General features: G+C 38.9%; 1 protein-coding gene across 4 annotated transcripts; it reads left to right on the top strand.

Moving 5' to 3' along the window:
• The first annotated feature begins 3286 nt into the window (after positions 1-3286).
• On the top strand, positions 3287-12798 carry hnrnpa3 (heterogeneous nuclear ribonucleoprotein A3). Of its 4 annotated transcripts, none has more exons than XR_009708302.1 (12): positions 3287-3323; positions 4433-4555; positions 4766-4912; positions 6647-6857; positions 7071-7160; positions 7808-7891; positions 7979-8047; positions 9548-9679; positions 9808-9945; positions 10033-10109; positions 10200-11559; positions 11666-12798. XR_009708302.1 is itself a non-coding variant. In XM_061235352.1 (11 exons), the coding sequence occupies exons 1-10, from the start codon at positions 3318-3320 to the stop codon at positions 10086-10088; spliced, it is 1056 nt and encodes a 351-aa protein (XP_061091336.1). In that variant the 5' UTR covers positions 3287-3317; the 3' UTR covers positions 10089-10109; positions 11666-12798. The 4 variants fall into 4 exon arrangements, 2 of the variants coding, with proteins under 2 accessions (XP_061091336.1, XP_061091335.1); XR_009708303.1 differs by having other exon boundaries at positions 10200-12152; positions 12458-12798; XM_061235352.1 differs by lacking the exon at positions 10200-11559.
• The last annotated feature ends 1147 nt before the right edge of the window (positions 12799-13945 follow it).

Here is a 13945-nt window from a genome sequence, read left to right as displayed (position 1 = left end):
TAACCCATGCTGTGAAAAATTCAAAAAGATATCGGTACCTTTCAGACTATAAATTGACAATAAATAAAAGTCACCTTTAATGATATTGAAATATTGTTATTTTTTTATTATGGCTGTATTTTTTCTGGCTCACTGTAATGGTAATAACAGACATTATTCCACCCCATAAAACAGTCATAAATTCAGAGGCACTTTTGTTATCATTCCATTATTATTCTCAAAGGGAGCTAAGGTCTGTACCTCTCGTGTTGCAGGAATGAACTGTCAACATGCCATCACATACCACCCATGAAATTCCAAAATCAGCTTTTTGAGAACATTCCCAGTTTTGTCTATGTCAGCTGGTCTCTGAAGAATGAGCAACACACAGAACCATTCCTTAGCTGTTTATCTGAAATTACTGCGTTTGTCTTCATGTGAAAAGAGTAGGATTTCCTATGTAAAGATAGCTAACATTCTCAGGCTGAAATTTAAATCAGACAAATAACAGTATATATTAGCTGGTAGAATATACAAAATAGCGATTTATTCAGTGATTGCACGGTTATCGTGCAATTTGCTAAAATTGTTCCAGCACATAAACACGATAATAAAAAAGAACATTACGTTAATTCAGGGAATGACCAGAAGATGGCAGTCAAATAACCATTTTGCGTGATGTTGTGAGCGAATTCAGCCTACTTCACGTCGTTACGATTTTATATTTATAACTATGGATTTGTGTGGAACACATAGATTAATATCTTCTCTTGTAAATAAAGTAACAGGAAATCCTTCACTTTGTAGCTTTAGTCAATGCAATGATGTGGGGGAAAGTCTGATACTGGAGACCGGACATGGTAAATCAGACTTGTAAGACATGTTTTTTAAACAAGCAATTCATAAACTGTTCATATAATTTCAAACAATTAAAGGGAAATTACAGTATTCCGCTATAACAAAAAGTGGCAGAGAAGAACTAAATGGTAAATTCTAAACATGCTATGCGTAGTCTATAGATTAGATTCCGGGTCCCTTATACATTGACTAGAGAATTACTGATAAATTACAATTCAATTCTAGAATTTTATTTTTAATTCATATTAAGATAAATAATTGGAATTCATTTAAAATAAACAACACAGATAACAAGATGTACTTTGTAATCAAATAGGGAAATGAGTTTTGAATGATAATGAGATAAAATCCCTTTGACTATAGGGAACACCAAAGTTGTTTCAGAACCAATTGTTCATATACAAAAATTAGGTAATGGTAGTATAATACATAAATGGCTAAACATTCAACAAAACGTTGTTACAAAAAGTTTCAAAATAATCAAAAACATCTGGAACCGTAGCACAAGAAAAGGACACAAGTGCATGTTGTCCCCACATACAGTGAGAAAGATGGTGAAGATGGTGAAAATAAGCAAAGAAACCGCTGAGCTTAGTACCTTCCTGGGGTCACAAAGTCTCAAAATCAACTGTAAAATGCCACCTCCATATGAACACACTATTTGGAATGGTTGCATGAAAAAAAACCCTTGCCCAGCGCAACCACGAAATTGAAGTTGAATGTTAATTGGAAATGAGTACTATAGCCCGATAAGACCAAACCTTTTGGCCATGTTCACCACTGGCTTGTCTGGCATCAGAAGAGGGATACATACAAGAAAAAGCACCTCATGACAACTGTCAATTATGGTTGAGGATCATTGATGCTTTGTGGCTGTTTTGCTGCCAGTGGTCCAGGGGTTCTTGTTAAGATTAATGACACGATGAATTACACCAAGCACCAGGACGTTCATGCCAAAAACTTGGTAACCTCTGCCAGGAGGCTGAGACTAGGCCATGTGAATGTGGGTCTTCCAGCAATGGAAAGACTGCAAACATCCCTCAACACAGAAATGGTTCTACTAGGACTCAGAACTGTACTGTCCTCTCAGGTCCTCTTTGCACTTGGTGTTGTGTTTAATTTGCACTTTGTTGTACGTCGCTCTGGATAAGAGCATCTGCTAAATGCCATGTAATGTAATGTAATGTAATGTAATGTAATAAAACAAAACCAATGTTTCGCCGTGGCCAGTCTCCAGAAAAAAACTGGAATCTCCAGACAAACCATATGGAAAACCTGTGATCTGCTTTTGTGCAAACTGAATGATAACAAGATTCTTGAAAGGTCCTATTTTTTGGAAATAAAATGAATTATTAAGTAAGTGTATTATTTGTATTTCTTCCATTGAATCATTAACAAAATATCATATTTTCCACATGTTGAACGTGGCTATTTGTTTTGTGCATCTTTATCAAGGGTGCCAATAATTCTGGAACTGAAAGTTTTGGAAGGATTATATTTAAATTTAAGCATAGCATTTTGGTTGCTTAAAGATACACTTGCATGCGGTATTTTGATAAATATTTGAATTTCCATTTCCAGGAATTCATTACTGAAATTATTAATAAAGAAAAACAATTGAATATTACATAGCATAACATGAATTGATATCTGAAAACTGTTATCATTGTTTATAGTGATAAGTGACAAGTGTATTTAGTGGAGGTGCATTCGTCCGAATTGATGATAATTTAATGTTTCATACCTGAAAAGATTTCCTCCAAATTTTATTGAATTAAATTGCACTTCCTGTAATTCCTGTAATTCAATTTTAAATTATTAGATGAATTGATGAATTTAATTCAGAATTCACAGAATTCTGAACAGGCCCTGGAATAGAGCCACTCAAGATTTCCCTTAAATTATATTTATATGATGGTTTTATCAGATGTTAAATTTGAATGAGAAAAACCTGGTTTTTAATTTCCTTCAAAAACATATGGTTCACGATGATGATGATGGTGGTGGTGGTGATATTGATTATCGCTGCTGCTGGTAACTGAATGTAATTTCTGACAAATATGTCAAGTTATACAGGCCACAGATAGCCTATCTGTCATACAAAACAATAATTCTGAGAATATTCAAATGCCAATGAGTGGTACTAGCTTACTTATCATTGTGGTTTGTTACATTGTTACATTTTCTCTAAACTATGATTTTATCAATAGCCTATTTCTGTGTGTTTATTCGTAACAAATTGTTACAGACATTAATTACTTCTGAAGTTGGTTTGATGAAAGTATGCAAAGACAGATGCTGAAAAATGAAGGTGAGAATTGCTGTAGCATGATCAAATTTGCTTCAATATTGAGCCTTGAGTCAATTACAGTAGCTAGCTAGTTACCTAACATTGCAGCTCAGGGCTGGTATTTCCATCACGTGGCAGATTGCACTTCCTTCTTCCGTTTACAGCTGAGGAGAAAATAGTGCGCCGCAAAATGGAGGTGATGATATTATTAGTGTAATTTCAGTATGAGTAGCGTATGCATGCATTTATATAACTTGAACTGGTGTGGTTGTGAAGTTATTGTTGTGTAACATTTAAAGATAAAATACTGAATCGGTAAATAATAGAGCTCATAAATGATACCAGACTTGTCATTCAGCTCCAGTCTGCCTCAGTCGTACGTCTCCGGTCGGAACCGGCATCTGTAGCGACGTAAAAACCTAACGTTATCCATTGACAGCTAGCAATTGTATCTAATCGCTAGCTACAGTGACGTTTGCCAAAGAGCTGTAAAATTCTATAATTTTTCCCTCTCTCTAAAAAACCGACCACCTTCATGGTCTGATACGACTTTCAGTGAGCTACGTTATGGAAATGTGGAATATGTCTGAAATTCCGTCAATTCCACTCTGCGCTTTAGCAGAGTTTAGCCTACAATATGGAGGCATGTTAGGAAAGCAACCTAAAATGGCGTGTGGAGGAGTTCCTTTAGAAGGGAATTTTCTAGGCGCCTCGAATGTTATTCTTGTCGTTTCACGGAGAATTACTAGAAGGACTAACGTATACAACGTCTGCATTGAGCGCATCTAATTTTACTTTGATGTTTGCCTTTTGAAGAAAATGCACTGTGTCGATATTATCTGAAACATCTGGAATCTGTCACCAACCTTGTCGCACTGTTGCATATGGTATTGTACTCAAGGGGAAAGCAGTGTTCATTTAGCCGATGGCTTATAGATATAACGGTGTATGGCTGTTGTAGTTTATTACGGATGAAACAAGAAACGAAAGACAGTTTGCTTGCTGTTTTTCTGTAAAACATTTGTTTTCCATGCAACGTTCGGAAAGGGGTGGTCTAATGTTACGAGCGGAATGATGATAGCCTAGCGTACACGTTACTTTTCACGCTAAGTTGAGCTGCTTAACGTTAAATGAAATGGTAGCCTACATCAAAACCAGCTGTGTTCGCCTTTTAATCCCGAATAACAAAAAGGCTGTTAGGCTGCTTCTTCCTGGACTCAAAATTATAATTTTGGAACGGTCTTTATAATGCTTGCACCTATTTCTATAGTCACGGACCCCATTTCTTATTCTTGATGTCAACAGAGCCATGACACGAAGGAGCCTGAGCAGCTCCGGAAACTATTCATCGGGGGCCTGAGCTTTGAAACGACAGATGAGAGTCTGAGAAGCCACTTTGAGCAATGGGGAAAGCTCACCGATTGTGTGGTGTGTATGTCCTCTAAAGCTTTGCAGTTTCCCATGACACTACATTGATTGTGTTAATTAGAATTAAATGCAGTGTGGTTTTGTTAAGATAGTACATAATTTATAAGGTGTATATATAACTGTCAGATGAGCTACTTTGAAACAGTGTAGAGGGGGAAAAATGTGGACTAGCGTTACTCGTTTTACAAATAACTGTTGACTGTGGTGAAGGTCATGCGGGACCCAGCGAATAAACGCTCACGAGGATTTGGTTTCGTGACGTATTCCTGCGTGTCGGAGGTGGATGCTGCTATGACGGCCCGCCCTCATAAGGTGGACGGGCGTGTCGTGGAGCCCAAAAGGGCTGTTTCCAGAGAGGTGAGCCCCTTCACAGTTCTGCATCTGTTCCAATGGCCATTGGGAAAACACTTCCATGTTTCTTTTTCTAAGTCTGGAAATGTAATAAATAATTAAGCACTTTCAAAACTGACAATAGCTCACACAAAAAAGAATTCCCTTACAGCCATAAAGAAATATGCAGATATTGCTTAGCATTGGCAGTTAACAACGTTGCCATGTAACGCCCTCTAACAAATTAGGTATGGTTGATATAGTTGCTACTGGAAGCATTCACATTCACTGTGATCTTTACATTTCATTACATGGCATTTAGCAGACGCTCTTATCCCGAGCGACGTACAATGAAGTGCAAATCAAACACAAGTATGAGTGCTAAGAGGACCTGAGTCCTAGTGTAAACATACAGAAAATCAGAACCCTCGAAGAGTACAGTCAACTGCCAAACTAGCATACCACAGTTGGCAGCTAGAATACCCTGAATACAACAAAACAACAGTCAATAAAAAACAACAATATCTATACATAAGTGCCATGTAATGGCATCTAAAAGCCACGTAATGTAATTACAGTCTAAGGCTAATCATGGTGGAGTTAGGGAGGGAAAGGTATAGCCTGAAGAGATGAGTCTTCAGTCTGCGCTTGAAGGAGGTCAGAGACTCTGCCGTTCTGAAATCCACCGAGAGGTCATTCCACCACCGTGGGACCAGGACAGACAGCAGTCATGAGGGTGAAGTGCAGGTGTGGCGAGGGGGAGGCGCCAGACGGCACGAAGTGGCGGAGCGGAGGGGTCTTGTTGGTGTATAGGTCTGATAGGTCTGATCTGAAGATAATACCACTCAAAATATCCCCGTCTTACACACCCCTATTTTAAAATGTCAAGTTTGCCCAACCTATGTTGTGTTAATGTAAGTACATGGATTTAAAGGTTTTAAGAATTTAAGCCTGTGTTTTCATAACCTCAGCTGGTCCAGAATGCTGCAGCCCGCCTGATCACCAGTCAGCCCAGGTCGGCTCATGTCACCCCGCTTCTCATTGGCCTCCACTGGCTTCCTATTGCCGCACGCATCTGATTCAAGGCCCTAGTGTTGGCATTTCAGGCTGCTAAGGGGACTGCCCCACCTTACATACAATCCTTGATCACTCCCTACTCCCCAGCTAGACCACTCTGCAGCTCTGGTCGCCTTATGGTTCCCTCTCTACGTGCACCTGGTGGTCGAGCTGCACGTTCACGCCTGTTTTCCGTTCTTGTTCCTCAGTGGTGGAATGACTTGCCTACCACTGTCAGGACAGCAGAATCCCTCCCCCTATTTTGACGCAGACTCAAAACACACCTTTTCAAACTCTACCTTAGTCCTCCCTCCTGATTTCCTCCGCCCCCCCCTTTCTGATATCCCTATCCTCCTTGTCTAATTGCACTTATGATGACGACTATATGTTTAGAACAGCATTCCATGTGTATTTTCCTAGTTATGGATGTGATGCTTTGACTTGTGGTAGAACCTATGCACTTTCGCTTTGGTTTAAAAGCGTCTGCCAAATGACAAAAATGTAAATGTAAATGATTGACGTACTGGGGAATGGAAAGCTTGGCAAGGAAGTTATTGAAGCCCTGTTTTAGACTATGACAGAAATAAAAAACATTTGGATACTATTATATAAATTGTGGATAGCATTCCAGTTTTCTTGTGAATGCTGCATTCGATTGTCCAGGTTTGGCAGATGAAGGGTCTGTGCTTGTATTTCCTTCTTTAGGATTCCTCTAAACCAGGAGCCCACCTGACAGTAAAAAAGATATTTGTGGGTGGGATTAAGGAAGACACAGAGGAGTACCACCTGAGAGAGTATTTTCAGATCTATGGGAAGATTGAAAGCATCGAAGTGATGGAGGAACGCCAAACTGGGAAGAAGAGGGGATTTTGTTTTGTCACTTTTGACGATCATGACACAGTGGACAAAATCGTCGGTAGGCATTATCAAATACCCTGACACACCGTTGTGATGTGAAATCAGGATTATGAATCTTTGTTTTGCTTTGATTTGCTTCAGAAGAAATGCATGACAAAAAAAAATCCCTGTTAGTCATCTGTTATCTTTTCATGTCGGTGTTAAGACAACAAGCCTTTCTCTCACTTTCCATTTAGTTTCAAAATGCATTTGTCTTGTCTCCTTGCTACAGCTCAGAAATACCACACAATAAACTCTCATAACTGCGAGGTCAGGAAAGCGCTGTCAAAACAGGAAATGCAGGCAGCGTCCAATCAGAGGAGTAAGTAGACAACAGTCTTTTGCTTGATTGATTTTCTGGCTTAAAAAACAAAAAGAAAACAGGATTGTCCAGTTTTCTTAGTTTCGCAAAAGGGTGTGAAATGTACACAAAACCTGGCAATAAAATCAGCGTAGTGGTCATACTGATGACAATCACAGTTCTGTTGGATGGCAATGATAATGAATTTTTATTTACAATGTACTTAGTGTGAATCTCAAATAACTTTACAATGAAGTGGGCCCCACCTCCAGCCGCAAAGACATTTGTGGAGTATGGGTGTTGGGTGTTGCAGGGTTCCTGTTTTGCAAAGAATACACAACCAATCTGATTCTGAGGAGAGGTGGGACTTATTTAGCTAGCTAAACTTGGAGGGATCAGATGACCAGATTGAGGATGCCTGATTATGAATGTGGCCAGGACCCTGGGAAAATAACTATCATACACTCTGTACTAAGCCATAAAAATGATGGAAGGACTTGGAGCCAAAAGATTTCTCAATAGACATGACTGTAAGACCATCTATGATGCACTGTTGGTGAAAAGTATTTGTTTTCCCAAAATACCAAGTTGTTTATAATTTCCCCTTCAGGATGTGGGAGCACGTGATGTGGGCCAGTTGCATGGGTGTACATTTCTGTTTTTCACAGATCGGGGTGGAGGTTCGGGAAACTTCATGGGCAGAGGCGGGAATTTTGGTGGCGGAAACTTTGGCCGCGGAGGCAACTTTTCCGGTAGGAGTCGTTTGATTGCATTCTTCGTGTGAAAGGCTTCCACTGACGTGCATATAAAAATATTTTTACCAAAACATTTGCCGGCAGGTGGATATGGAGGTGGCAGAGGAGGTTATGGTGATGGTGGTGGTGGCTACAATGGATTTGGTGGAGATGGTATGTCTTTGCCTGCTTTACATAAGTCTTTATTTTTGACCTAAATGTTAAAACAGACTGAGATGACTGAACAACCATAGAATCGCAAAATTAGTGTAGTGACTGGACTCTGGACACTGGCTCTGATCATATTGTCGGGGAAGTGAAGTTTAAGGTGAAATCTGGTCAATTTCCAAATCCAGCAGTTTTAACAGCCAACACCTCGCTTAACGTTCGGCACTGTGAATACCAAACACAAGCGCATCAACTGTTAAAACCCTTCACTTATCCAACATACATTTATTTGATTTAATTTATTCATTATTATCAAAGATACCAATTCAATTGCCAAATTATTTGATAGGCATCTTTGATAGATCCTCTTGGATCAACCTTTTTCAATATGTACAACTCACAAGCAGAGTAAAATTAAGAACTGTATTAAGTAACACAGAGCCACATCAAATCTAGAGACAGGTTCACTACCTTAAAACTATGAAGTTTACAGACATACGACAAGTACCAGTCACAAAAGAAAATAATGAAAGAAAGTGCCAAACCCCAGCTGTTGTTCTCCCACAACAGCCCCACAAAACTGAAATGAAAGTTCCAAAGACCAGGAGGCAGATAAATCTTCCTGAAATCATTGATGGAAAGTAGCTTTAAGGCAGGATCCAAGACTCAGCAAACTCCACTATCTTCACTCCCTGTAAGTGTCAGTGTGAATCGCCATCCTACTCGAGGAAGGCCCGCATTTTATGTGTTTAAAACAAACAAAAAAAAAGGGGGGGGGGGAATCTTGCACTCAGAGAGCAGAACTGGAAGCTGAAAACTTGGAGAAGCAGAACTGACTTATCTGAACTGGCAATCTACTTATTAAAGTTCCCTTATTTTGTTAGAAGCAGGACTGAGCACTATAATATCATGAACAGATTCATGATTTTAGTCTCTTTCTAAGGAGACCAACATGAACATTCTAAGAGGTACTCAAGCTCAGTTGTTGTATACCTCTAAAGAAATAGTTTCCTTCTTCAGACAACAGAGGTGATACAAATAGTTACTAAATAGTCAGTTGCAACCTGCCCCTTCAAGAAAGACGTGTTCCATGTAACAAAGTGATAGAGATCGAGAGCATTCCACATGATTAAAATAGGGCTGGCTACTTCAGTCATGTGGACAATGCAAGTTTCTAAAATAATTTACAAACAGTTTTGCCTGGGACTCTGTGCCAATAGTCAAAATTGGTTACCCAACTTTATGGCATCTCATCCTAATTTGATCAATCTTTAAGGTATTGGGCTCCTGTAATAAAGCAAATGTAAACCAGTATACAGCATACAATGCTATTGCTTTTTATTTCACTTATTTTTCACACAAGTCACAGTTTTTACTGTTTTTACTGTTTTTATTTGCCCGTACTGTTAACTGAGAATGGTAGTTTAACTTCATAAAGTCACCATCCAGTTATTTTCAGTGGTCTTTTTGACCATAAAAACTATGTTTTATTTTGCCAACTTTTAGGGAACTATGGAGGGGGGCCTGGCTATGGAGGAGGTCGTGGTGGGTATGGAGGAGGTGGTGGCCCTGGGTATGGAAACCAGGGCGGAGGGTTTGGAGGATATGATAACTACAACGATGGGGGAAACTTTGGAGGTACCCTTCAACTCTTATTTCATCCTGCTCAGTGGTATAAGTCATAACTACTGAAAATGTATGAAAATGAAAGCCTATGAGGTCTTGGAGCCAGTGTTATTTCGGAACTTTTTTCTGACTGTTTGAAGGGAACTTTGGTGGTGGCGGTGGTGGTGGTGGTGGAGGAAACTACAACGACTTTGGGAACTATGGCGGACAGCAGTCAAACTACGGCCCCATGAAGGGAAACAGCTTTGGTGGGAGGAACTCGGGTGGACCCTACGGTGGTAAATGCCTTCTCCGAACTGGGCACATTTGAACTGCCTGACTGACTGATTGCTTCGTGAAACATATCACAACCTTTTGTTTCTCAGGTGGCTATGGCTCTACTGGTGGAAGCGGGGGTGGCTACGGATCCCGACGATATTAGTTGTTTTCTTTTATTGATTTGGTAAGTAGCCCTCTGCATTTCTTCATTGTGCAGAATAAGAGTTTGTGAACGTAGAATAATAATTTGTTTTATCCTGTATCCATTCAACAGGCTACAGTTCTTAGCAGGAGGGGATGTGAGCTGAGGAGTGGTCAGGAAAGCTGCAGGTTACTTTTTGAGGCAGTCGTCTGAGGGCATATAGAGGAACACTGAAGGAGCCAGGAGCCCTAGTCAGAAAAAAAGTTACCGCAGCTTAAACAGGAGGCCGGATAAGGACTGTATCCACTAGCTACAGAGTGCAAGTGTAGCTACCGAGTAAAGAAACGGTATCTGTTAGATGTACATTCCTGAGGTCTCTGTTTGTAGATTCCCCCCTCCCCTTTCTCTTTCATTTTTTTGCATCAAAAAAAGAATTGCCCATGTATATTGTGTTAGTGGTATCAGGAATAAAAAAACAAGGAACTCCTTTTAACTGAACATGTGTAGCCAGTTCTTGAATTGAGGTGTTTTTTGTTGTTGTTTTGGAGATTGTTGTTAGTTTTGCATGACTATGCATCTTTATGTTACTTATAAATTGAAATTGAGTTCCGTATCAACACATGAGAAAAAAGGTCAGCAGATGCATTGTAAGATGACCATCTATTCTTTTTAAATAACAAGCTATTTAGTAAATGATTGTGTTTTTCAATATCAAGTGAATCCTAATTTGTGTTTTAAGTGTTATGTGTGATCATTTTGATTAGTGTAACACTTGACTAAACCTGAGTCAAAGCAGTTCAGATGGTATTTGGCTTCATATAAGGGCATGTATTCCACACATGTATAAATAGAATTCTAGATTGTTAAATATTTTGACAAGTGAAATCCAGATTTAATAAAGTTGTCTAGTAAATTCCCGACTGAAGTATAGTGCATCATTGGGTCAGAAGGAGGTTTTTTTGTTATTATTCTGTTGTACCTGTTGCAATTATGAACCACCGGAATTTTTGTGTGTGTGTGTTTTTCCGGTTATTTTTATTTCCTTTGAATTTTTTTCCTTTGATTCCTGGCAACAGAGCTTCTGCTAGGCCTAGTGTGGAATTCTTAAATCTTCCAGAAGCAGTGTTACACATGCTGGATTAATAACTCCACTTGACACTGCAGTTGGGCCTCAGTAGGCCAGTGTGGGATGAACCCAGATGGCTAAGACAGAGCTTCAGACCCAGGCCCCAGCACAGTGGACCAGTCCAGTCAGCATGTTGTTACAGAACAGAGGAGGCAGCGTGGAGATCCCAAACCTGCGAGGAAGGCATGCGCTTGTCTGTGCCAGTAGCAGTCTTCTCCAGGCTAGCTGTACCCTTCCTGACGCTAGCGAAGAAAGACTAGCGAGTTTTCCCGGACATTTTTGGAGTCCCGTTGAGTAATAGCTACTACAGTTGGGCAGAAAATGCACGCTAGGTCATCAGGTTTCAGACCTAAAAGAGGAAGGGAAGTGAGTACAAGGTCTTTTTCAAACAGTAACATACAGTTACCAGAATTAAGAAGATGGAGCAGTAACTTAGAGCCAGGTAAGAGTAATTGCTTTGCTTGATTTACAGATTGGAAAAGAAGCAGTCTTCTTTATGGCTGAAAATCTATTATGACACGTAAACATCGAAAGTTCTGGATGGGTAAGGCTCCCCCTCCCCCACAATGTATACAAGTACACAAAGCACTCATAAGAACATTCAGAATTTTCCACAAATATGCCCATTAACTTGGATGCACTGAATATACAATAAAGTAATTGATGTTCACACGGTTTAGACTTGGCCAACCCAGTATGTTAAAGGGTTTGCGAGACCCTCGCACTAAAACCATCATATCCACAGTCATTTGGAGAATATATACTGATGCATACTGTAGACTGGCTCAAATTCTTCCCTTGACCTTGACGATACGTTTTTATTGACATAATTTTAATCTGAAGTGTAAACGAACTACATGTATACTGCAGTTTTCTTTTCAATGTATGACCACCATTTTAAAGAGGACTCAAGTTTTCTCATGACTTCTAGAGCTGCTGCTATGCAGGAACAATTTAAGGTAAGGCAGTAAGTTACACAACTGACATTTATTTATTTATTTATTTATTACATAAATGGTTGCATTTCATTAAAACATTCATTGCATGCCTGACAATTTTAATAGTTTTGTGTTTTGTGCACCAATCAAGAAAATACTATTTTATATAAATAAAATTTTTGCGCATTGTAAATAGATTATTATTGTTATTATTATTACTTGTGAACCTCTGTATGTTACAGTCCATTCAAGAAAGTACAGTATAAATAAGCTTTATATTGCCCTTTCAGGAGTGTCATTGCACAAATGATATATTGTTTTCTCAGGGTCCAAGTGGTATTTCTCTCCGTGTGAGTAGGCATTCAATCATAGGTGGACATATTCATAATTTTCATAAAGGCAACTACTGACTCACAAGAAGAATCGGTCTCAGGAATGCTGTTTTATTAGTGTCTCAATTTGTAAAAAATAGTAACATGTATCACCATTTTGTCCTCTAAATTGGTACAGTCGATGTATATATTTTTTATATTACTGCAATGTGTAACTACAAATGTAACTAATTGTATGGAGGTTTTACTCTGCTTTCATAGTAATCTATATGTGAACACCTTTCAAGCCTTAAGTTTTCTGACATGTTGGTATTTAATAAAATATTTCCCAAAAAGATGGTGTACCTATTTTGTTCCACTGAAGTTTTTTTTATAATGATTTATTGCATGCATCTTTCATGCCTTCTGTTCTTCTGATTCAAGTGGATTCTTCAAAAAAGTTCTGCTCCACAAAAGGTTGTGCTCGTTTCTCGTTTCTTTCGGTGGTGGTTAAACAGGAAAGCATTGCTGTTGAGACATATGCTCATGAGCGTTCATGTGACCATTAAGTGAAAAAAAAAAAAAAAAACTAGCCACAAAAATTATTTCCTCCATTTAACTGTATTTAATGAGCCAGGGATGCATGATATGTGAAACTATTAAAATGCAGCACACTAGAATAGAATTTGACAGGTCAAGTGGAAGACTGATGCGAGGGTAAGTAATCTAGCATATGCATTCACTTGTACAGTTTTGTAAGGCGAAGTTCATGATATCTGGAGGCTTGGTTCTTTGAAAAGGCTCTGGGGCAAAGGCACTGAATAGGCTTGGTGTTCAAAGGTAATGTTTGCCATTGGAAAGAGCCTTGAATTGTGAACATTAGTGTGCCTTGCTTTTACAAAAGCATTGATAAGCAGCTTGAAAAACTCACGCATAATCCACATGGTATTCATCTTGAAGCAGGAGGTAGCTATTGTGTAATAGTGCTGTGCCTACCTCCTATTCTGAAATTGGTTAGATTTATATCTCCCCAAGGGCATGCAGTTAGCTTTAGGCAATATAAAAACATTGGTCATTGCATTTGTATAAACAACAGTTTTTAATGATAGACCATCAAATTGAAGTATTTTTTAAAGCTTCAACTCTCCATTTTCAAGGCACACCAGTGAAAGACATTTCACCCAGTGTTCCCTGGTCGTTCGTTTCATTGTACAATTCAAAACTAGACTTTGCAACTAGAAGAATGCAACAAATGAATGGGGAAAATTGTCCAACCTCCATTCTACCAGTCAGTAATGGAGGTAACAAGCAGTTTTTCACAGAAAAACAGGTGGTAAATGTTTTGGTAAAACAGAATGAGTGATCATACAGTAATGATTTCCCATAGAGGTAATTCTATGGATATCATAGATATTTCAGATACCTAGAATACCTGAAATGAATATATGTTGATTTCAACATTACTGTGTGCTCTCAAAATGGAACCAATAAGACAAAAGAATG

The sequence above is a fragment of the Conger conger genome, chromosome 3, assembly GCF_963514075.1.
Source record: "Conger conger chromosome 3, fConCon1.1, whole genome shotgun sequence".
In the NCBI taxonomy this organism is placed as follows: Eukaryota; Metazoa; Chordata; class Actinopteri; order Anguilliformes; family Congridae; genus Conger; species Conger conger.
This window is presented reverse-complemented; position numbering and strand designations above follow the sequence as displayed.

Excerpts from the sequence above, each read along its gene's own strand:
- hnrnpa3 (XM_061235352.1), top strand. Across the intron at positions 7,161-7,807 it reads GGCAGCGTCCAATCAGAGGA|ATCGGGGTGGAGGTTCGGGA; the intron begins GTAAGTAGACAA and ends TGTTTTTCACAG. Across the intron at positions 7,892-7,978 it reads CCGCGGAGGCAACTTTTCCG|GTGGATATGGAGGTGGCAGA; the intron begins GTAGGAGTCGTT and ends ATTTGCCGGCAG.